At 48.1% G+C, this 25,022-nt stretch overlaps 3 protein-coding genes across 4 annotated transcripts in view; 1 reads left to right on the top strand and 2 right to left on the bottom strand.

The window, feature by feature from the left end:
- LOC116407773 overlaps window positions 1-25,022 on the top strand; it is an 880,143-nt gene that overhangs the window by 409,943 nt on the left and 445,178 nt on the right. The window lies entirely within an intron of this gene.
- Window positions 323-11,399, bottom strand: gpbar1 (G protein-coupled bile acid receptor 1). Of its 2 annotated transcripts, XM_012970216.3 has the most exons (2): window positions 11,311-11,399; window positions 323-2,824 (listed from the first exon to the last, which is right to left on the bottom strand). In XM_012970216.3, exon 2 carries the CDS (start codon window positions 2,721-2,723, stop codon window positions 1,719-1,721), a length of 1,005 nt encoding a protein of 334 aa, XP_012825670.1. In that variant the 5' UTR covers window positions 2,724-2,824; window positions 11,311-11,399; the 3' UTR covers window positions 323-1,718.
- On the bottom strand, window positions 17,411-24,991 carry aamp (angio associated migratory cell protein). Its single transcript, NM_001102815.1, is given in 12 exon segments — window positions 17,411-17,816; window positions 18,494-18,648; window positions 19,139-19,229; window positions 19,563-19,666; window positions 20,063-20,178; window positions 20,385-20,468; window positions 20,631-20,775; window positions 20,991-21,130; window positions 22,021-22,140; window positions 22,313-22,468; window positions 23,805-23,989; window positions 24,971-24,991. Coding segments are annotated over 11 exon segments (1,332 nt in total). The 5' UTR covers window positions 23,950-23,989; window positions 24,971-24,991; the 3' UTR covers window positions 17,411-17,740.

Here is a 25,022-nt window from a genome sequence, read left to right as displayed (position 1 = left end):
AGACGGGGAGTCAAAAATAGACGCGGGCGACAAAAAATAGACGCGGGTGACAAAAAATAGAGACGGGAGACAAAAAAGACGCGGGTGGCAAAAAAATCACACGAGAAGTGCGTTTCGTGAATTTACTTGCCATTTAGCAAATTTTATGGCGAAGTGAAATGGGACAGATTCGCTCATCATTAGTGAGGTGGCAACCCTAAGTGAATCGCACGCCGCTGGAACCAACCAATCGGCAAGTGAGATCTGTCAGGGACCCCCGGCACGAGCGTGTTGGTACAACCCAGAATACTTGTTAGGTTGAGCCAAGAAACAAATCAAAATCTATTAAATAATCATTATTTTTTAACCCAAAAGTAACATTTCTATGTACATCACCTCAATTATAAACAGTAACGCCGGCCAGTGAATGACCCCCTCAGATATTTATACAGGAAATGTCCATTTTTTTACATTTTCCCTCATTTCTGCCGTATTTTTGCAGTGCCGCCAGTTTCGGTGCATTTCAGTTTCCCCCTATTTTACGTTTCATTTCCTAAAATAAAATCAGTTTCTCTTCCGTAAATGTCATTTTCATGAGAACTGAGTTCACGGTGCCAGACGCTGTAGGGTGACATTAGTTGGGCATCATGTGATCCTCGTCATGATAATGAGCCCCATTCGTATAATTAATGAATTTGCTGAGTAATTAACAGAACGAGTTCCTTGAGAATTTCTCTGGGGTTGTCCTTGGGCGGGGGGCAAGGCCTGGGGCAAACAACTCACCTAAACCTGTATCTCTACAGTCGTTATCGACCTATCAACCGCAACAGCCTTCTAAGGGTCCAACAGCTGGAGGTACAACGGACTTCCTCAGGTCCCATAATGAATGACTGGCCTGGTCGTACCTTAATGTAGCTCAGCTTATCCAAATGGCACTGGGATGGTAGACATTGTGGTTGTGTTTAGGGTCGTATGTCTCCAAAGGTGGCCATTTTCTCTTCTGGCTGCCTCCATCCCTAGTGAGTAGTGCACAAAGAGCTTTAGAACTTAGCTTTGGTCTAGTTACTACTTCACATCAGTCAACCCATCCTGCAACGTCTCTTCCTTGCTGGCCATGCCATGGAGGTTGGAAAGAGATCCCCTGCGTTTGCAGCAGGATCTGCCAAAAAGGTTCCTCCACAGTTCCGTGGAGGTACAATGGACTTCCTCAGGTCCCATAATGAATGACCGACCTGGTGGTACTGTAAGGTAGCTCAGCTTATCCAAATGGCACTGGGATGGTGGACATTGTGGTTGTGTTTAGGGTCTTATGACTCCAAAGGTGGCCATTTTCTCTTCTGGCTGCCTCCATCCCTAGTGAGTAGTGCACAAAGAGCTTTAGAACTTAGCTTTGGTCTAGTTACTACTTCACATCAGTCAACCCATCCTGCAACGTCTCTTCCTTGCTGGCCATGCCATGGAGGTTGGAAAGAGATCCCCTGCGTTTGCAGCAGGATCTGCCAAAAAGGTTCCTCCACAGTTCCGTGGAGGTACAATGGACTTCCTCAGGTCCCATAATGAATGACCGACCTGGTGGTACTGTAAGGTAGCTCAGCTTATCCAAATGGCACTGGGATGGTGGACATTGTGGTTGTGTTTAGGGTCTTATGACTCCAAAGGTGGCCATTTTCTCTTCTGGCTACCTCCATCCCTAGTCAGTAGTGCACCAAGGGCTTTAGAACTTAGGTTTGGTCTAGTTACTACTTCACATCGGTCAACCCATCCTGCAACGTCTCTTCCTTGCTGGCCATGCCGTGGAGGTTGGAAAGAGATCCCCTGCGTTTGCAGCAGTATCTGCCAAAAAGGTTCCTCCACAGTTCCGTGTACTCCCGGTGGCAGAGACCCAAAATGACTGGGATGACAGCGGCACTTCCACTGCCCACGCACGTGAGGGTGAGGATAATCCACCAGCTGAATTCATAATGCTCAATGGCCAGGACTGAGACCTGGAGGACTGCAATGTAGGGGACCCAGCAGACCAAGAAAGTCAAGGAGACTATGGCAATGCAGCGGGCATACCTCAGGTCCATCTGGTGCTCCAACTCGATGCCTGCCTGGCTCTGAACTGAGCGGTGAAGCTTCTTGATGTTCTTTAGTTGCTTCCTGGCCACGGATAGCACCTTAACTGTGATGAAGACAATAGCCAGGATGGAGGGGATGACTACACCATAGGTCTCCAAGTAGATGTAGGTATTTGTGAAGACATATTTATAAGAGCAATTGGACTCGGTATCCCAGTTGTTCCAACCCATCATGGGCAAGCAGGCAAAGAGCAATGGCAAAGTCCAAGCTATGAGGAGGGACAGTGGGACACAGCGGTGGACCCAAATGCTGTGGTACCTCAAGGGATATACTATGCAGAGGTATTTCTCATAATGAACCATTAGAAGGTTCGCCAGGAACGAGAGGAAGAAGAAGTTGGGCAAGATGTAGGAGATCATGCAAATGTGATACCCGAACTTCTTGTCGTATCTCATGTGGGGGATGCAGGGCAGCGCCACCCCCGTCAGCAGGTCTGCAAATAGTAAGCTAAGGAAGAAATAATTGGCCGTGTTGTGTATCTTCTTGTTGAACACAATCCCAACAATAATGAAGAGGTTGGAGAAGATGATGAAGACAGAAAGGGGGCTGGAGAGAAGGACAATAAGTTGCCGCTGTGCCTCCAAGTCATTATCAGCAGAGGAATTCTTGGGGTGAAATTCCATGTTTAGAGGGTCAAATGTGTCCTTGGTGGGGGCAATGCAACCATTCTCTTCATATATGTGATGGGGCTGATGATGGTCTTCACAAACGTTTCACGGGAACCCTGTAAGTTAGAAAAAAAAGTAGGTGTCAACATTTGTGCACAATGCTCCATCACGATGATGGGTCCCACAGCAAAATCCCACCTCCTCCCACCCAACTCCATCCTGCCGTATGTGTGGCCGCTTGTGATACTTTGTGGTGCCCTTTAGGCACATTGTGTCATTGACAGGAAGAGTTGGTGTTACAAAAATACAACCAGGCGTGAAATTCTAATTCAGGAAATCGTTTTGCTCTTTAGTTTCTCTTCACTTTTGCAGAAGGGACTCATCTCACATTCAGCCTTATGACTAAAGGGGCAACAAAAGACCATTTTGGGGGGCTACGGATGGGACCAAGAAGATAAAATGTTACCGGCACTTGCGCCGAGCTCCCTGCATATTCTCTCAACATCTGGTTTAGACTTGGGCATTCAGTTTCCAGGGTTTACTTTTTGCCCCCCTTGATAAAGTGCCAGCCCGAGGGGAAGAAGCTTCAATAATCATGTAAGAATGAAAGAAGAAAGTAGAAGGCCAAGAGAGATGTCGCCAAGCGAGCGGATCTTCACCCGATATCCCCACCTACGGGTGGGCAATATCGGGGAGGCATGTAGGCGAATTCGAATTCTACATGCGGCAATGGGGCATTCAGTTTGGGAACTGCATCAACGAGCCGATGTGGTCCCAGATCCAACTGGATTTTCTAACCTGGCCAATCAATATCTGGCCAATTTCAGGCCAGATATTGGTTGGCCAGGCCCCTCGTTCCTGCCCCTACACGGGCCAATAAGCTGCAGAATCAGTCCAAGGGACCCCAATACTAACAAGTTTGTGCTTCCTGCCCCCCACATTCTGCAACCTGAGCTCTTACTCTGTACCCCAAGTTGGGCACGCCCTGCGGGTAATGTTACCGGTTTACATCAGACGTTCGGGCTAATGGGCCCCTCGCGGAGCTATTTGTGGCCCTTAATATGAAGGTAACGTGATTACTGAGCGAATATTGTATGAAGCTTTCCCTGCACGTGCGCAGCTCTCATGGGAATCTATAGCAACCAGGGCTTTATGGTCGGGGCCGGGATCACGGCTATAAAAACCCTACTGAATTCCCCCGTCTTGCCGGGGGCGCTGATGCCAAGCTGCACAAACATCCGCACTGAGAATGGGCTTTTTATAGCCACTTGTCTATAAAGCAGGTTTCAATTATATCATTAAAGTCAGCAAACTGGCAGTAAGTGTAAGTGCAACCCAGGAACCGACAGTCGCCGTGTCCCTTAGTGACGTCAGGCCCAACAGGAAACCATTTCACAGCACACTGTGACCCCCAGCATTTACTGGCACACTGTGACCCCCAGCATTTACTGGCACACTGTGACCCCCAGCATTTACTGGCACACTGTGACCCCCAGCATTTACTGGCACACTGTGACCCCCAGCATTTACTGGCACACTGTGACCCCCAGCATTTTACTGGCACACTGTGACCCCAGCATTTACTGGCACACTGTGACCCCCCGCATTTACTGGGCACGCTGTGACCCCCAGCATTTACTGGCACGCTGTGACCCCCAGCATTTACTGGCACGCTGTGACCCCCAGCATTTACTGGCACGCTGTGACCCCCAGCATTTACTGGCACGCTGTGACCCCCGCATTTACTGGCACGCTGTGACCCCCAGCATTACTGGCACGCTGTGACCCCCCCGCATTTACTGGCACGCTGTGACCCCCAGCATTTACTGGCACACTGTGACCCCCCCGCATTTACTGGCACGCTGTGACCCCCAGCATTTACTGGCACACTGTGACCCCCAGCATTTACTGGCACACTGTGACCCCCCGCATTTACTGGCACGCTGTGACCCCCAGCATTTACTGGCACGCTGTGACCCCCCGCATTTACTGGCACGCTGTGACCCCCAGCATTTACTGGCACACTGTGACCCCCCGCATTTACTGGCACGCTGTGACCCCCAGCATTTACTGGCACGCTGTGACCCCTAGCATTTACTGGCACGCTGTGACCCCCAGCATTTACTGGCACGCTGTGACCCCCAGCATTTACTGGCACGCTGTGACCCCCAGCATTTACTGGCACGCTGTGACCCCCGGCATTTCACGGCACGCTGTGACCCCCGGCATTTCACGGCACGCTGTGACCCCCGGCATTTCATGGCACGCTGTGACCCCCAGCATTTACTGGCACGCTGTGACCCCCAGCATTTACTGGCACGCTGTGACCCCCAGCATTTACTGGCACACTGTGACCCCCAGCATTTCACGGCACGCTGTGACCCCCAGCATTTCATGGCATACTAAACATTAACTTAAAGGTGAGCCTCCCCTTTAATCTCAGAGCTTCCCCTGAACTCAAAGCCCATTGCGACAGAATGGGTCATGGGTCCATATTTCCCAACAGAGTTCTCTCTTTGTATTATGCATTTCTTCCTATAAAGTTGCAACATGTTTGCTTTATAGTGGCCTCGGGCTGATAGTCGCTGCCCGGCTAATTAGTGTGGGAACAGATAAATGGGGGCACGATCCACCCCTTGCTTTATTTCTGCGTTTATTCACTGTATCTGAAAGTGTTTCCTTGCCATTAGATGCTATCTGGCAGCCACAGAGCTCATTTCCGCCGGGGTTAGCGGCTCCACCATCAGTACCCGTGTTATCAGCTCGGCTGAATTCCGTTTCTATCAGTTCTGTCACACAGACCCGCTGGTATTTTTAAACTCCAGCACCAAAAACAATTATCTTTAGACTACTGTTGCTGCCTCCTAGCAATTAAAGGGCAACCCGACCCCAATATTGTAACATACTAAGCAACATTAGCATTAAAAATGTCCAGGGGGTTTTAATGTTATTTGTAATGGCCAATGAAAGCAGCGCTGTCTGGGTGTTTCTGTTGTCTGCCTTGGGGGGGCCCGTTGGGGATTGGGTCTGGTTCAGAGGGGCCCATGAGGGCTGGGGCCCACCAGGTTTTTTCCCCAGTGTCCCATTGGCCCAGTCCTACCCTGCTCCCATTTACACCTTCCCAGTATCCCCGTGGGCCAGTTTGATGCTACATGATAAAGGGGGTACCAAGCAAGGCCCATTTGGACTCTAGCACCCACATTTACATAGCAAATAACTGTTATCAATTACTGAAATGAATTCTTGAGATTTATTCTCTGTATGTCGCTGGCCCTTTAAACTGGCGTCAGAGCTCCGCCCAGTTCCCTACTAACCAACAGGGTAAGAGCAAGACCTTGGGATTATAGGAGAAAGCGATGGCTATTCCATTAATGGAAGCATTACACGGGGAAGGAAGCGCCATAGAGAGATATGGCCGTATGTAAAGGGTAAATAATGCCAATAACATGGGCCATACAGTGTGTTCCTGAGTGGCGCCTTGACTTCTACTCTCTGCAGCAATTCTACTGTTTACTCACAGGGTTTCTCATCCGCCGCTAAGTGAGGAACTGAGTGCTTTTTGCTGTTGTAACTACATCCTAATCCCAACATGTGCAATATATGTACCAGCTGCCATACTCCCTCCCACCCATACACTAGGCTCCTCCCACCCATATGTATAAATACAAATATACAGAGAAGGAATGTTCTGGGCACACAATAAGCTGTACCCCCATACTGTACTGTCTAAGGGAAACACTATGGCACCCCCTACCCATATGTATAAATACAAATATACAGAGAGGGAATGTTCTGGGCACACAATAAGCTGTACCCCCATACTGTACTGTCTAAGGGAAACACTATGGCACCCCCTACCCATATGTATAAATACAAATATACAGAGAAGGAATGTTCTGGGCACACAATAAGCTGTACCCTCATACTGTACTGTCTAAGGGAAACACTATGGCACCTCCTACCCATATGTATAAATACAAATATACAGAGAAGGAATGTTCTGGGCACACAATAAGCTGTACCCCCATACTGTACTGTCTAAGGGAAACACTATGGCACCTCCTACCCATATGTATAAATACAAATATACAGAGAAGGAATGTTCTGGGCACACAATAAGCTGTACCCCCATACTGTACTGTCTAAGGGAAACTCTATGGCACCCCCTACCCATATGTATAAATACAAATATACAGAGAAGGAATGTTCTGGGCACACAATAAGCTGTACCCCCATACTGTACTGTCTAAGGGAAACACTATGGCACCTCCTACCCATATGTATAAATACAAATATACAGAGAAGGAATGTTCTGGGCACACAATAAGCTGTACCCTCATACTGTACTGTCTAAGGGAAACACTATGGCACCCCCTACCCATATGTATAAATACAAATATACAGAGAGGGAATGTTCTGGGCACACAATAAGCTGTACCCCCATACTGTACTGTCTAAGGGAAACACTATGGCACCTCCTACCCATATGTATAAATACAAATATACAGAGAAGGAATGTTCTGGGCACACAATAAGCTGTACCCCCATACTGTACTGTCTAAGGGAAACACTATGGCACCCCCTACCCATATGTATAAATACAAATATACAGAGAAGGAATGTTCTGGGCACACAATAAGCTGTACCCCCATACTGTACTGTCTAAGGGAAACACTATGGAACCCCCTACCCATATGTATAAATACAAATATACAGAGAAGGAATGTTCTGGGCACACAATAAGCTGTACCCCCATACTGTACTGTCTAAGGGAAACACTATGGCACCCCCTACCCATATGTATAAATACAAATATACAGAGAAGGAATGTTCTGGGCACACAATAAGCTGTACCCCCATACTGTACTGTCTAAGGAAACACTATGGCACCCCCTACCCATATGTATAAATACAAATATACAGAGAAGGAATGTTCTGGGCACACAATAAGCTGTACCCCCATACTGTACTGTCTAAGGGAAACACTATGGAACCCCTACCCATATGTATAAATACAAATATACAGAGAAGGAATGTTCTGGGCACACAATAAGCTGTACCCCCATACTGTACTGTCTAAGGGAAACACTATGGCACCCCCTACCCATATGTATAAATACAAATATACAGAGAAGGAATGCTCTGGGCACACAATAAGCTGTACCCCCATACTGTACTGTCTAAGGGAAACACTATGGCACCCCCTACCCATATGTATAAATACAAATATACAGAGAAGGAATGTTCTGGGCACACAATAAGCTGTACCCCCATACTGTACTGTCTAAGGGAAACACTATGGCACCCCCTACCCATATGTATAAATACAAATATACAGAGAAGGAATGTTCTGGGCACACAATAAGCTGTAATGGGGCAGCTCCCAATAAACGTAATTGTGCAGAGAAGGAACAGGGAAATAAATATGAACTAAACAGTGGATATATCTCTCCTTTAATAGCATCAAGTGAAAATCTCCCTGGTTACCTGTAGGTATTTTAGGAACACGCGTGGGGCCCGTGCATACAGTGTGTGGGTGGGACCTATAAAGTGATGACTGTCCAAGTGCGCAGAACACTCAGGTTGAACAATAAAACACTAACTGGCTAACATATGGCGCCCATTAAATGGGGGAGTTGGGTAATTTCTAGGGATGAGGTGTAACCATTCTTTCTTCAGCTGATACCGGCATGAGATAATTTTAGACAGGGCTCTCCTCCTCCTATTGTCTCCATATTATCCTGAAAATAACATCTTATCCTACTGTCTCCATCTTGTCTGACTGTCTCCATCTTGTCTGACTGTCTCCATCTTGTCCTACTGTCTGCATCTTGCCCTACTGTCTCCATCTTGCCCTACTGTCTCCATCTTGCCCTACTGTCTCCATCTTGCCCTACTGTCTCCATCTTGTCCTACTGTCTGCATCTTGCCCTACTGTCTGCATCTTGCCCTACTGTCTCCATCTTGCCCTACTGTCTTGCCCTACTGTCTGCATCTTGCCCTACTGTCTCCATCTTGCCCTACTGTCTCCATCTTGTCCTACTGTCTCCATCTTGTCCTACTGTCTCCATCTTGCCCTACTGTCTCCATCTTGTCCTACTGTCTGCATCTTGCCCTACTGTCTCCATCTTGTCCTACTGTCTCCATCTTGTCCTACTGTCTCCATCTTGTCCTACTGTCCCCATCTTGTCCTACTGTCTCCATCTTGTCCTACTGTCTCCATCTTGCCCTACTGTCTCCATCTTGTCCTACTGTCTCCATCTTGTCCTACTGTCTGCATCTTGCCCTACTGTCTCCATCTTGTCCTACTGTCCCCATCTTGTCCTACTGTCTCCATCTTGTCCTACTGTCCCCATCTTGTCCTACTGTCTCCATCTTGTCCTACTGTCTCCATCTTGCCCTACTGTCTCCATCTTGTCCTACTGTCTCCATCTTGTCCTACTGTCCCCATCTTGTCCTACTGTCTCCATCTTGTCCTACTGTCCCCATCTTGTCCTACTGTCTCCATCTTGTCCTACTGTCCCCATCTTGTCCTACTGTCCGCATCTTGCCCTACTGTCTCCATCTTGTCCTACTGTCTCCATCTTGTCCTACTGTCCGCATCTTGCCCTACTGTCCCCATCTTGTCCTACTGTCCCCATCTTGTCCTACTGTCTCCATCTTGTCCTACTGTCTCCATCTTGTCCTACTGTCTCCATCTTGTCCTACTGTCCCCATCTTGTCCTACTGTCTCCATCTTGTCCTACTGTCCCCATCTTGCCCAACTGTCTCCATCTTGTCCTACTGTCCCCATCTTGTCCTACTGTCCCCATCTTGCCCTACTGTCTCCATCTTGTCCTACTGTCCCCATCTTGTCCTACTGTCCCCATCTTGCCCTACTGTCTCCATCTTGTCCTACTGTCTCCATCTTGTCCTACTGTCTCCATCTTGTCCTACTGTCCCCATCTTGTCCTACTGTCTCCATCTTGCCCTACTGTCTCCATCTTGCCCAACTGTCTCCATCTTGTCCTACTGTCCCCATCTTGTCCTACTGTCCCCATCTTGCCCTACTGTCTCCATCTTGTCCTACTGTCCCCATCTTGTCCTACTGTCCCCATCTCACTATGGTAAAGTTGCTATAAAACTTTGTGGCTGTTGCTGTGGTGGTCAGTTTTGTCCCTGGGGGGAGAGACGCTGAGACCTTCCGTCCTGTTACCGACTCATTGAATGTAAGTGCGAGCAACTGGCAGGACAAGATGTTCCGGGAGACCCATAAACCCGGGTCTATGAAATAAGCAGATTGATACATTATACAGCAGAAAAAAATGTAAAATCAGAGAAATGTAATATATATATGGATTATACATTGGTGGGACCACAACAATAAACTGCGGGAAAACTTAAAATCATGGGGTGTAAAAATGAGTTTCATTGGAAATACATCCCTCCGTCACACCGAGGTGCCAGTACGTTTGCTGCCGAATAGTAAGTGCGTGTCTGGCACCCACTCAGCACCCTCGCATTCCTGCACAGAACCAAAAGGCTCAAACCTCAAGACAGAACATTTCAGCTGCTGCCCAAACACCCGGCATTAAGTAAAACCCAACTGGCATTGTTTGGTGCTTTTGACTCAGAGCTGATTATCCCAAAAGAAAGAAAATGTCTCAGCAACTTCCCAAATATACATTCAATACACAGCCTGGCTGTTTATGTTCTCTGCACTGATGGTTCTGACTCCTGACAAAACAATGCTACAGAGGCGAGCTGATTCACACAATCAAAAATTCCCATAGGAATGAATAGAATATGGGTGAGTTTTTATGTATAAAGGTGGCCATACAAAGGCCGATTCTAGCTGCCGATATATGTCCCTTAGACAGATCCGGCAGCTAATTGGCCCGTGTATGGGCACTAACGACGGGCCTGTCCGACCGATATCTGGCCTGAAATCAAAAAATAAAAAAAATTTAGTCGGATCGGGGTCGGCATCGGCTCGTTGATGTGGTCCCTGAACTGACTGCGCCTATTCTGGCATTCTAATTCGATCGTTTGGCCCCCGATATCGCTGATCCATAGGTGGGGATAATGGGAGAAGACCCACTCGCTTGGGGACCTCGCCAACTTAAGCAGTTAATTTTGATTATCTAACATGATAGAAAAGGATTCGGAATTATTTCTTAGGGTAAAGAGACACAGAGCTACTTAGTAGCAGCTACTTGTCACAGCTACTAAACGCTAGAAAATCCCCTGCCATAGACAATACTGAGAATTGCCTCTGCTAAACACACGTACAAGACAGTTATCAGTAAATGATCAGCATTGGCTATTTTAGTAGCTGTAAGAAGTAGCTGCTACTAGTAGCTCTGTGTGTCTTCACCCTTAGGGTGACAGGTCCCCTTTATGAAATAACCGCAATGGCAATTACAACATTTACAAATAACATTAGGACAAAATTGCTTCATGTCGATGATGCTTTATGTTTTATGATGTTGGCTGGAGTTCCCCTTTAATACTCTTACCAAAGTGTTGCGGCTGTTGCTCAGTTGGCCACATTATTGCCAAAGAACTCTGCGCTGAGCGACTACATGCTTGGTACCCCCGGCTCCCTAAACAAGTCAGTTACCTGCAGACTCCCGGATCCCCTGCAGCCTTCCGACTCCCGGATCCCCTGCAGCCTTCCGACTCCCGGATCCCCTGCAGCCTTCCGACTCCCGGATCCCCTGCAGCCTTCCGACTCCCGGATCCCCTGCAGCCTTCCGACTCCCGGATCCCCTGCAGCCTTCAGACTCCCGGATCCCCTGCAGCCTTCAGACTCCCGGATCCCCTGCAGCCTTCAGACTCCCGGATCCCCTGCAGCCTTCAGACTCCGGGATCCCCTGCAGCCTTCCGACTCCCGGATCCCCTGCAGCCTTCCGACTCCCGGATCCCCTGCAGCCTTCCGACTCCCGGATCCCCTGCAGCCTTCCGACTCCCGGATCCCCTGCAGCCTTCCGACTCCCGGATCCCCTGCAGCCTTCCGACTCCCGGATCCCCTGCAGCCTTCCGACTCCCGGATCCCCTGCAGCCTTCAGACTCCCGGATCCCCTGCAGCCTTCCGACTCCCGGATCCCCTGCAGCCTTCAGACTCCCGGATCCCCTGCAGCCTTCAGACTCCCGGATCCCCTGCAGCCTTCCGACTCCCGGATCCCCTGCAGCCTTCCGACTCCCGGATCCCCTGCAGCCTTCCGATTCCCGGATCCCCTGCAGCCTTCCGACTCCCGGATCCCCTGCAGCCTTCAGACTCCCGGCAGCTCCTGAGATCCTTGTAGTCGCTGCTGTTCAAGGCTCATCTCTCCCCGTGTGAAGCCCGTTCTGCTGATCCACTAAGTGATGTGACTTCTGCAGCCGCAGTTACATTACAGCAAAGGGGAAGTACTCCGGCACTCAGCCCCAACTCTCTCCCCCAGTCCCTCCCTCCCTGTCCCTCCAGGGCTCACACATGGACTTGTACACACACACACATATATATATATATACACACACACACACACATAAAGAAGCAGAGAGCCGCACACACAGGGACTTTGCAAAAAAGTTAGATATTTATTGAAAAAGATCTGACGTTTCGAGCACTAACGGTGCTCTTCCTCAGGGACAAACCTGAGGAAGAGCACCGTTAGTGCTCAAAACGTCGGATCTTTTTTGCAAAGTCCCTGTGTGTGCGGCTCTCTGCTTCTTTATTACTATTTTTGCCAGCACCCAGGGCTTTTGATTTTCTATAGGGTGTGCTCCATTTGCTCTTGTGCATATATATATATATATATATATAGCAAGACAATGAGCCGCACACGCAGGGACTTTGTTAGAAAACAAAAAATTTTCTTTAATGAAAACGATCCAACTTTTCGAGCACCAACTGTGCTCTTCCTCAGGGACAAACCACATATATATATATATATATATATATACATAAATACATACATACATACTCACACAAACAGGTCCAGGAGACCCATAAAACCAGGTCTGTGAAATAAGCAGATTGATACATTATACAGTAGAACCTCCATTTTACATTTTTCAAGGGTCCAGAAAAGAATTGTGTAAAATCAATAAAAAAAAGAAACTAAAATCAGAGGAAAGTATTGTGCATTATACATTGGTGGGACCCACAGAGAAATAATGTAAAATGCAGGAAATCCGTCATAGTGTTAGGGTGGTGCATCAGGGCGGGGGGTACGGAGTGAGTTTGCTACTCTGAGTAGTTATGTTACTGCTTAAAGCAAGGGGTGTAAAAATGAGGTTCCACTGTAAATACATTCCTCTATTAGAGGGAACCAATATGGCAGCTCCTATCACATGTACACACGCCCCGACACACAGGGTCGGACTGGCCCATCAGGGAAAAAACCTGGTAGGCCCAGTTGGCCCAGACCTGGTCCCTGCAGCACTCCCCCTGGCTGAGTTGGACGGGTAATGGAGGGATGTGGGGGCCACGGCTGGGACCCCTTGGGACCCCCCAGTCCAAACCTGCTGATACACTCACTTCTTTAAGTGGGAGCTCTTGAGCCAGAAAGCCTGGAGTGCCCTTTGGCACAGCCTGGCATTGCATCTGTCCCTCTCTCTAGCACCCTGTGGCACCTTCCTTTCTCTCATTCACTGTCAGGGCGCTAGGGTCAGTGCCAGGACGCGAGGGTCAGTGCCAGGGCGCGAGGGTCAGTGCCAGGGCGCGAGGGTCAGTGCCAGGACGCGAGGGTCAGTGCCAGGGCGCGAGGGTCAGTGCCAGGGCGCGAGGGTCAGTGCCAGGGCGCGAGGGTCAGTGCCAGGGCGCGAGGGTCAGTGCCAGGACGCGAGGGTCAGTGCCAGGGTGCTAGGGCGCGAGGGTCAGTGCCAGGGCGCGAGGGTCAGTGCCAGGGCGCGAGGGTCAGTGCCAGGACGCGAGGGTCAGTGCCAGGGCGCGAGGGTCAGTGCCAGGGCGCGAGGGTCAGTGCCAGGATGCGAGGGTCAGTGCCAGGGCGCGAGGGTCAGTGCCAGGGCGCGAGGGTCAGTGCCAGGACGCGAGGGTCAGTGCCAGGACGCGAGGGTCAGTGCCAGGGCGCGAGGGTCAGTGCCAGGGCGCGAGGGTCAGTGCCAGGGCGCTAGGGTCAGTGCCAGGGCGCGAGGGTCAGTGCCAGGGCGCTAGGGTCAGTGCCAGGGCGCGAGGGTCAGTACCAGGGCATTAGGGTCAGTGCCAGGATGCGAGGGTCAGTGCCAGGACGCGAGGGTCAGTGCCATGGTGCGAGGGTCAGTGCCATGGTGCGAGGGTCAGTGCCAGGACGCGAGGGTCAGTGCCATGGTGCGAGGGTCAGTGCCATGGTGCGAGGGTCAGTGCCATGGTGCGAGGGTCAGTGCCAGGACGCGAGGGTCAGTGCCATGGTGCGAGGGTCAGTGCCATGGTGCGAGGGTCAGTGCCAGGGCGCTAGGGTCAGTGCCAGGACGCGAGGGTCAGTGCCAGGACGCGAGGGTCAGTGCCATGGTGCGAGGGTCAGTGCCAGGACGCGAGGGTCAGTGCCAGGACGCGAGGGTCAGTGCCAGGACGCGAGGGTCAGTGCCAGGGCGCAAGGGTCAGTGCCAGGGCGCGAGGGTCAGTGCCAGGGCGCGAGGGTCAGTGCCAGGGCTAAAGCTGCAGGAAGAATAAAGTCAATAGAAAACCAAGAGGAAATGTAATTTGCTTTGAAAGCCAACCGGCTGAATCAGATGAAATAACATTATCAGATCCATTCCCAGGTTATACGGGGTTGTGTCGGCTTTGGAAATGTCATTTGGCTACAGTCCGACATTAATTCCAGATTTGCTCGCTTCCATGGCAACATCCAGTCAGAATATACTAAGTTGGCCTGTAAAACTATGGCACATATGGATTCCCCTGTACTAAGCACAATCAAGCAGGAACAGCCCCCTAAGTTTGCCCATAGCCTGTACAGAGAGATACCATAAAACTATGGCACATAGGGATTCCCCTGTACTAAGCACAATTCAGCAGGAACAGCCCCCTAAGTTTGCCCATAGCCTGTACAGAGAGATACCATAAAACTATGGCACATAGGGATTCCCCTGTACTAAGCACAATTCAGCAGGAACAGCCCCCTAAGTTTGCCCATAGCCTGTACAGAGAGATACCATAAAACTATGGCACATAGGGATTCCCCTGTACTAAGCACAATTCAGCAGGAACAGCCCCCTAAGTTTGCTCATAGCCTGTACAGAGAGATACCATAAAACTATGGCACATAGGGATTCCCCTGTACTAAGCACAATTCAGCAGGAACAGCCCCCTAAGTTTGCTCATAGCCTGTACAGAGAGATACCATAAGACTATGGCACATAGGGATTCCCCTGTACTAAGCACAATTCAGCAGGAACAGCCCCCTAAGTTTGCTCATAGCCTGTACAGAGAGATACCATAAGACTATGGCACATAGGGATTCCCCTGTACTAAGCACAATTCAGCAGGAACAGCCCCCTAAGTTTGCTCATAGCCTGTACAGAGAGATACCATAAGACTATGGCACATAGGGATTCCCCTGTACTAAGCACAATTCAGCAGGAACAGCCCCCTAAGTTTGCTCATAGCCTGTACAAGGAGATACCATAAAACTATGGCACATAGGGATTCCCCTGTACTAAGCACAATTCAGCAGGAACAGCCCCCTAAGTTTGCCCATAGCCTGTACAGAGAGATACCATAAAACTATGGCACATAGGGATTCCCCTGTACTAAGCACAATTCAGCAGGAACAGCCCCCTAAGTTTGCTCATAGCCTGTACAGAGAGATACCATAAGACTATGGCACATAGGGATTCCCCTGTACTAAGCACAATTCAGCAGGAACAGCCCCCTAAGTTTGCTCATAGCCTGTACAGAGAGATACCATAAAACTATAGCACTATGGATCCTATCATCTGGGGGTCTGTGCACAACAGTGGGTCCTTACATGGGGGGGGGACGGCAATCCAGCCAAAACTGCCCTCAATTTTTAAATAAATAAGAGACAGAAAAGACAACTTCCAAGACTTGGTTTCCAAAAGCTTTGACTTTAATCCACTCCAGGCTCACTCACACTCACACTCACACTCACACTCACACTCAGTATCACTTGTACTTCCCCATGAAGATAAACACAGTCCTTTTGTACTTGGTGGAGAATGCGGATTTTAACACTGATCCAGTTGTTCCAATTCCTTAACATTATCAATAGGAAATGAACTTAAAAAGCACTCAGATTGCATCAATGCACCATGTGTACTGGCAGCTGGGACGTCACTCACTTCCTGGAAGGGCTCCTTGCCCTTTAAAGTGGCTGTTCACCTTTAAGTTAAACTTTTAGTAGGATGTAGAGAGTAATATTCTGAGATAATTTGCAATTGGTCTTCATTTTTATTTATTTGCAGTTTTTTAATGATTTCAATTGTTGTTTAACAGCTCTCCAGTTTGGAGTTGTAGCAGCTATTTGGTTGCTAGGGTTAAAATGACCTTAGCAACCAGGCAGTGGTTTCCATGAGAGACAGGAATATGAATAGGAGAGGAGAATAAGTCATAAAAAGTAACAATAACAATAAAACTGGAGCCTCACAGAACAATAGGATTTTTGCTGCCGGGGTCAGTGACCCCCATTTGAAAGCTGCGGAGAGTTAGAAGAAGGAGGCAAATAATACAAAAACTATAACAAATAAATAATGAAGACCAATTGGAAAGTTGCTGGCCATTCTATAACAGCAAAAGTTAGTTTAAAGGTGAACCACCCCCTTAACAATCACAGCAATGGGGCTTTGTGTTTCCTAACTACTATAGGAGGAGGGCTTGGGACCAATCAATTCACTTGAATGGCAATAGCAGGTCTCCATGTTTGTTAGGTGATTAGACTCCGCCCACTCATATACTAATTGCCCCCTGTAACAGTCACAAATTGCCGCATTTCCCCACCAATAAGCAATCATTATCTGCAGCACATAGAAACCCCACTTTATCATTTTATCTTCCCCTTTAATGCTATTTGCTAATCTTTTTATTACCCAGAATCCGCAGTCTGCTCGTTTATATTTCAGACCAATCAACACCCCCCGAGGAGAGAAAGAGAGAGAGAGAAACGCCGGTACTGGTAGAAACACTTTCCTTTATTATAATATTAATAGTTAAAGGGCAAGTTGCCTGAAGGGAGACCCACCATATCCGCCAGGCTCCCACCCACAACAGACAAAACACTGCTCTGATTGGCTGCCGATCATGACCTGTGTCCTATATGGGGGGGCTCATACCCACGGCTGCAAGATACTCGCATTCGCGCCCGTGCATCAATAGGCGTTTATTTAAGCGCTTTCAATTCATTGCATTCATGCGGAATTCTCTTGCGTTGGGCGCATGTTCTAATTAATGTTAGGGGCTGTAGAAAATAGTGAAATGCATACAAAAATCTGCATGGCTGCAGCTGCGTTAAGTGCATTAGCGTATCCATGCATCAGCGTCCAACTCAACAAACGCACAGATTCGCTCCATAGGTCGGCACGGCTAAGGCTGCTGATTGGCTGCGGTGCAAACAAGCCTCAAACATACAATCTGACCCCCAACCCAATGGCGGCCGTCTCCAGCATGGCTGCCAATACTAATAACCAATCAGCAAGCTGCATGCACCCACGTTCTGGCTCTGCCAACCAATCACCATTCGGTATGGTCACTAGAATATATTAAAGGTTATCTTGGCGGCCGCTTTAGAATTTACTTTCGATGCCCCCCATTTGCCACGTGCGTCGGCTTCCGTAGATCCACAACCTCACTTCCCGGGCAAACAAAATATTCTTTTCCTTTGAGATCAGCGGCCATTGTGCGTAAAAGGCAGACAGGTTAAAAAGAACGAATTTCCTCGCAGTCCTGCGCCATACGCCATATAAAAGAGAGGTGGGCAGGAGGGGGCGCCGCGGCTTCTGGAGAAGTGTAAATACACGTAAAGAAATATCTGCACACACATCCTCACATACGTATGTAGGAAAGATACAGCAGCGCCGCGCGCCGTTCCTATGAGGGTGTAAAGGAGATGTGTCTAACGGTCCGGCTGCTGCACGCAGAACACTTTAGCCTGGTGATCCCCCGACGCTGTGACCACAATGGAAGCATCTCTGGTAAAGGAAGGAAACCGTGTCATGGATCATAGAGAACATTATAAGCAGCAGTCCTGCCCTGCTTTATGGCTGAGATTCTAGCTATCTGTATAACAGAGCATTCTGTCACAGTGGCAGAGATCCTATCTGATCCCCCCATTGTAAGCAGCAGTCCTGCCCTGCTTTATGGCTGAGATTCTAGCTATCTGTATAACAGAGCATTCTGTCACAGTGGCACAGATCCTATCTGATCCCCCCATTGTAAGCAGCAGTCCTGCCCTGCTTTATGGCTGAGATTCTAGCTATCTGTATAACAGAGCATTCTGTCACAGTGGCAGAGATCCTATCTGATCCCCCCCATTGTAAGCAGCAGTCCTGCCCTGCTTTATGGCTGAGATTCTAGCTATCTGTATAACAGAGCATTCTGTCACAGTGGCACAGATCCTATCTGATCCCCCCATTGTAAGCAGCAGTCCTGCCCTGCTTTATGGCTGAGATTCTAGCTATCTGTATAACAGAGCATTCTGTCACAGTGGCACAGATCCTATCTGATCCCCCCCCATTGTAAGCAGCAGTCCTGCCCTGCTTTATGGCTGAGATTCTAGCTATCTGTATAACAGAGCATTCTGTCACAGTGGCACAGATCCTATCTGATCCCCCCCATTGTAAGCAGCAGTTCTCACTTATCTACTCACTTGTTCAGAGCAAAGTCGAGAATTTCAGCAGTGTGCCCACAGTATTCGCTAATCATTTTGCCAGAACGGGAGTCCCATAATCTGACGGCTCCATCCAAGCTACAGGTGTACACCACAGGCGAGTTCTGCTCCCATAGGAGTTGTACAATTCCTGACTGTATAGACAAAAGAGATATGTAAAATACTGTACAGTCTAACACTATGGCACCTCCTACCCATATGTATAAATACAAATATACAGAGAAGGAATGTTCTGGGCACACAATAAGCTGTATCCCCATACTGTACTGTCTAAGGGAAACACTATGGCACCCCCTACCCATATGTATAAATACAAATATACAGAGAAGGAATGTTCTGGGCACACAATAAGCTGTACCCCCATACTGTACTGTCTAAGGGAAACACTATGGCACCCCCTACCCATATGTATAAATACAAATATACAGAGAAGGAATGTTCTGGGCACACAATAAGCTGTACCCCCATACTGTACTGTCTAAGGGAAACACTATGGCACCTCCTACCCATATGTATAAATACAAATATACACAGAAAGAATGGTCTGGGCAACAATGAGTGATATCCTACCCTATATAGCGACTATGGAGTAGAAAGTGACATTGTAATAGACCTGGTACTTACCTCATGCTGGCACCGGTGTCTCAGACTTTGAGAGGAGAGGTCATATACAGCCAAGGTGCCATCTAGATAACCAACAGCAGCCAGGGGAAGGCTATACACAAGGAAACAAGGAATAGGGAAAGACATGAATCATACAGTAAGGAAAAGCAAGCACAGAAATTATAGCCCCATCCCCACTATGGAAAGTGCTTCCATAGTGATTCACTGAGTCAAATGAATGAAACAAGTGCCCCCTCTAGTGGTGAAACCCCCTCTATGTGATAACAAAACTAGACTTGTGCAGTATCCTCATATTACTGGCATTTTGTATATTGTTGGCAGTAAAAATTAGCTTTCCCTCTGAACTTAAAGGGGAACTAAACATTCTGCATGGGTTATCAATTCAACTCTTAAAGTTCCTTTGCCCTGTAACCCCACCACCTACACATTGCAGAAGCCTAAAGACTCCACTGAGTTGGACTCCGCCTCCCCATCTTCTCGTCTTGAGGCCTTGGACACGTTGCTTTCCGTCTTGAAAACCCCAACAACCTGTAGAGAAAAATTTGATAGCGGCTGAGAAGCTGCCAACCCGGTCTAGAAGGGCTGAGTCTATGGCTAATATTTGCCCATGTATAGCTTTACACTGAGGCACTGGAATCCTGGTCAGGCATCCAAGAAGCAGAATAAGCAACTGCTCAGAATACAATACTATATTGCATTTTGAACAATGGGCAGATGGACAAACCTAAGCGGCTGTCCCTGCTAATACTACCCCTGAGCCCTCTTTTCTAATGGCTTTACCAATACCACATAAAAAAATTGGCAATTCAGCCCAAAACAATGGAGTTTTAGGCAAGACTGATAATGCAAGTAGAGCCCCCTCAAGCACAAGGGCCCCTAAGCGCTAGAGGGCATAGTGAGAAGCATTGGGGAGGTTCCACTCACCTTGCCAGTTGCTGTGTTCACCAACTTTGTGTCACAGTCCACCGAACCCGTAAGTACGAGGCTGCCATCGTTATTAGAGGCGACACACGTGAGAGGCCCGGCGTGTCCATCTGTGCCTGCAATATAGAAATATTCAGTTTTATACAATAAAATCCACCAGGAAATGGCACATTGCTACTTCTCTTAGTGCCCAACCCTGGATCTATGACATCATAACTCATTGACGACTGCTGATGTCATGATGCAACGCTAACCCAAGACTCCAAAGTTTAAAGGGGCAGCATCAACAGAATGTTAACGCAAGGGACACTATGCTATTTACCTTTGAGGACATGAAGAGCATTTCCTTGTTTCAGGTCCCATATCCGCACACTTCCGTCTTCATAGCCCACCACGGCTTTCCTTCCTACACAAATACCAACACTGTCATTTTCCAGGACTGCTACATAAATGTGGCCTTATGGGTAGAACTCAATGGAGATAAGCAAACAAAATCTCTTCCATTTGGAAAGGAACAACAGATACCTATCTATTGTTCCTCTGCAAATGAATTTATTATGGCTCTTACCATCGGGCAGGAACTGGCCACAGGTAGCCGGGCAGCTGGGGCCCTGGAAAGTCTTACACTCGCCACTGGGTATTTTCCACATCCAGGTGTTTCCATCAGCTGTGCCAGCCAGCAATACGTGGGCACAGGGGTGCCATTCCAGCCACTAGCAGGGAGAAAAGGGCAAGTTATTGCCATAGGCCCAATGAGGGGGCAATAATTTGAAGACTCACTGAAACAGCTGATGTGTAATTCAGGTTAAATGAATGATGAAATCAGCTTTGCTATTGGTGGGAAAGCCAAGTTACACCCCCAGCATATCCAATCCAAATCCCAATGCAGACGCAAGGCAAGATATAAGGACCCATTCCATTTCCTTACCTCTAGATCTCCCACCTCGAAAGACCAGATCTCCTCTGCCCCCTCCACCTTCCACACCTTGATCAGGCCACTCATGTCTCCAGTGGCCACCATAGTGGAGTCGTGGCTAAAAACAGCACAAGTAACAGAATCCTTGTGACCTGAGGAAAATAAAAAGGGAAACTTTGAATGGTGATTTTTACAACCATTTGTTTTTATTGCCTGAACTGCAGTTATATGTCCGCAGGCTGGAGCTATATACCAAAAGGTATCCTAAGATGCACATGTAAAGTAGGCCATGAAGGGGTTAAAGAGAACCACATGTAAAGTGCGTGGTGAAAATATTTCAACTTCCGTGTTCATGTGATGAAAAGTCACGTGATTTATGTATGAATATCACTGCACTGGTCAGGAAAGGGTAACTGAGACACTTACCAACACTGTGGGAAGTCCTATTTAACTCATGCCACTTGCCCTTTATAGATCAATCACTCCTATAGCTCTAAACAGGTGGTTCCCCTTTAAGTTAACTCTTAGTTTGTTATAGAATGTTAGCAATTTTTCAATTGGTCTTCATTTCTTATCTTTTATTGTTTCTGAATTATTTGCCTTTCTCTTCTGCCTCTTTCTGTGATACTACACTTTTTATTACTTATCTTTCTATGCAGGCCCCTCTCCTTTTCATTCCAGTTTCTCATGCAAACCACTGCCTGGTTGCTAGGGTAATTTGGAGCCTAACAACCACATAGATTCTAAAATTCCAAACTGAAGAGTTGCTGAATATAAAGCTAAATAATTTAAAAAAAACACAACATTAGAAAAACTAATTGCAAGTAGTTTCAGAATGTCACTTAATTAATTATTGTCAGTTAATTTAAAGGCAAACAACCCCTTTAAGATACCAAGTATGTTTCCACAGTCCAACCCTGGCTGCTGTGTCATGAAGAAACCCCTGCAGGCAAGCAGATGAGACTGCACAGTTGCCCCTTGGGGGGTGGGAGTTAAATAAAAAAGCAGACAAATGCATTGCAGTCAGCAGCATGACATTTACCTGTGCACTCAAACACAGTCTCTCCGTCACTCAGGCGCCATATGTACGCCTTGTCGTCCTCTCCCCCTGTCACTGCCAGAGCGCTCTCTTTGGGGTCCAGGCTGACGCAGAACACAGAGGCTGAAACAAATGGAACCAAGTGGATCAGCAATCAATGCTCCTGACTGTGTGATGTGATCCAAGTCATACTACAAGCACAGACTTGGCTTATCTTTATACACCATTGGCACCCCCTTGTGTTGGCTTATAATGCACTCTATTTGCCCCTTGAGAGGACACTGCCAGGTCTCACCTGTATGTTTGGAGAATGTCAGCTCACTGTCGTCATGGGGGTCCGTTCCTTCTTCCACTCCCTCATCCTCTGTCTCCCATTCCTCATTATCAGCCATTTCCCCATCTTCAGGATCATCTGCAAAGTCGACGTCCTCCATGTCGCTGGCCAAATCATCTGGGCAAGACAGACAGTCAGCAGGGCATTAACCTCTCCATAACAACATATACATTTCTACAAGAAGGGTCAGGCATGTACCCTGCATATAGAATTATAATCTTTCCTGTTTCAGAACAATAATGCCCCATGTACAATGCCAGGTCCATATAGAATGGGTTTGCGGACAAGTGGAGGACACAGACTGCACAGAGCTCTGACCTCAACCAATTGATTTGGAACCCAAACTGTGAGCCCGGCCTGATCCCCAACATTACTGCCCAACCTCACTAACGCTCTTATGGCTGAATGGGAGCAACTCCCAGCAACACTGTTCCACCATCTAGTGGGAACCTTCCCAGAAGGGCAGGGGCAGTTATAGCAGCAATGGGAGGGGCAACCCAACTGAACCCCTGTGGGATGAATTGGAACCCCAACTGTGAGCCTGATCCCCAACATCACTGCCCAACCTCACTAATGGGAGCAACTCCCAGCAACACTGTTCCAACATCTAGTGGGAACCTTTCCAGAAGGGCAGGGGCAGTTATAGCAGCAAGGGGAGGGGCAACCCAACTGAACCCCTGTGGAATGGAACCCCGACTGTGAGCCTGATCCCCAACATCAGTGCCCAACCTCACTAATGCTCTTGTGGCTGAATGGGAGCAACTCCCAGCAACACTGTTCCAACATCTAGTGGGAACCTTCCCAGAAGGGTAGGGGCAGTTATAGCAGCAAAGGGGCAACTTCATATTAATGCTCTTGGTTTAGGAATTTAATGTGGGACAAGCAGGTGTAGATACGTTTGCCCATGTAGTGTCACAGCTGGGTTGTCAGAACCAGACACACCAGGAGCTGGCTTGGGGGTTCTTATAACGCCCAGTCTATTTGTAAAAATAGTTTAATAGTTACCACTTTATTCCCCTCTCCCAATCTAAGAGCATGGTATGGTCCACACAGAAAGGAAACCAAAGACCCTTGTTGCTTGCATTAATAGTGTGCAATACATTGTGTGTCTTCATATTAAGGAGACAGCGAATCCAGGATTTGGTTCAGGTTTTGGCAAAGATTCTGCCTTTTTCAGCAGGATTCTGATTTGGCCGAATGCAGGTGTCTGGCCAAACCCAAATCCTTGCAGCTTAGGATTCGGTACGATATTTGGACAAATCTTTCAAAAAGGATTCAGCCAAACCCAAAAATAATGGATTTGGTGCATCTACTACTTTATATAAAAGTCACAAGGTACAGGGTTCACCCAAAATTGTGCGCCTATGCCAAACATAATGGGCACGGCTGGAACTCTGCGCAGTATCTGGATACGTAGGGGGGGTTTCAAGGAATACGAATCAATCAGAGATACCTGGATCTGGTTCTACGTCGTTCAGCTCCAGCACCTCAATGATCTCCTCATCCTCGTGAAACTGTGCAGCTTGCGCCTGGGCTTCTTCGGCCTCAGGGCTGGGAGACCCAGAACCTCCAGCCTCCCCGGCTCCGGCTCCTTCCATCGTCTTCTGAGGATTGGGACACAGGGCGATGCTGTGATCTCTACAGGGGAGATTAGAAATCCTGGGAAATCACTACTCAGGAACAGTTCCTCTTAACTTGCAATAAATCTTTCCCTTTAAAGGCTCCCTCTCCGTTCCCAAGATATCACTGGGTTACGGGCACAGCCTTACCAACGCTGGCATAACAGCAATCAGCAGCGGAGACAGCAGCCTTGAAGGGAAATATTTATTAAATAGCTAACAGCGCCAGTAGCAGGTCTCTCTGGCAATAAATCTGGAGAACATACATGTACATACAGTGTCGGACTGGCCCACCAGGATACCAGGAAAACTCCCGGGGTGCCCAGGTGTCAGTGGGCCCCCCTGCTCCTGCCCATTTGGCCTGTTTCATGGCCATTCCCTATTTCTGAATGGGAAGATAGAGGGGAAATAGATGGAAGAATAGATGCTAGCATGTAAATAAAGGAGACTAGGAGAATAGAGAGGTTGGGTGAGGAAAGGAGGAAAAATAGTTTGGAAAGTAGGCCTAGGGTCTAAGGTTTCCTGGTGGGGCCCTGGGGTCCCAGTCCCACACTGGGTACATAAGGGGAATAAACTTAAAGAGCTATAAATTCATTACACAATTTGTAACTGTAATTGCTATTTAAAAGAGCGGCCTGCTTATCTTCTCTGCACTGTTGGTTGTGACTCCTGCAGCAATGTAGCAGAAGCCAGCAGTGCATAATGGCCAATACATGTACAGATAACACACAGCCATTGGACATCTGTATATAATCTGTATATAATCTGTATATAATCTGTATATAATCTGTTGCATTGGTTCCTTTAGGCTGAATACTCAGGATTGCTGTTTAATGGGGAGACCTGTAGCCCAGGGGCCCTCAGGGACTTAGTAAAGTCACCCCAACATCACTTTCCTGGACCGTAGGAAGCAAAAGGCACAGATGGGAAAGGAGGGCCCCAAGGAGCTGATCTGCCCTCCGACACTTCCCCACACACGCCCACCAGTCACACTTTGTACCTTTACTTTGCAACCGGTTACCGTAGCGATACCCCAGAGCAGGCGTTCCCTC

This window comes from Xenopus tropicalis, chromosome 9 (genome assembly GCF_000004195.4).
Source record: "Xenopus tropicalis strain Nigerian chromosome 9, UCB_Xtro_10.0, whole genome shotgun sequence".
NCBI lineage: Eukaryota > Metazoa > Chordata > Amphibia > Anura > Pipidae > Xenopus > Xenopus tropicalis.
Note: the sequence above shows the minus strand (reverse complement) of the source record. Positions and strands in the feature narration are given on the sequence as shown.

Coding starts and splice junctions, on each gene's coding strand:
- gpbar1 (XM_012970216.3), bottom strand. CDS start 2,723: ATGGAATTTCACCCCAAGAATTCCTCTGCTGATAATGACTTGGAGGCA.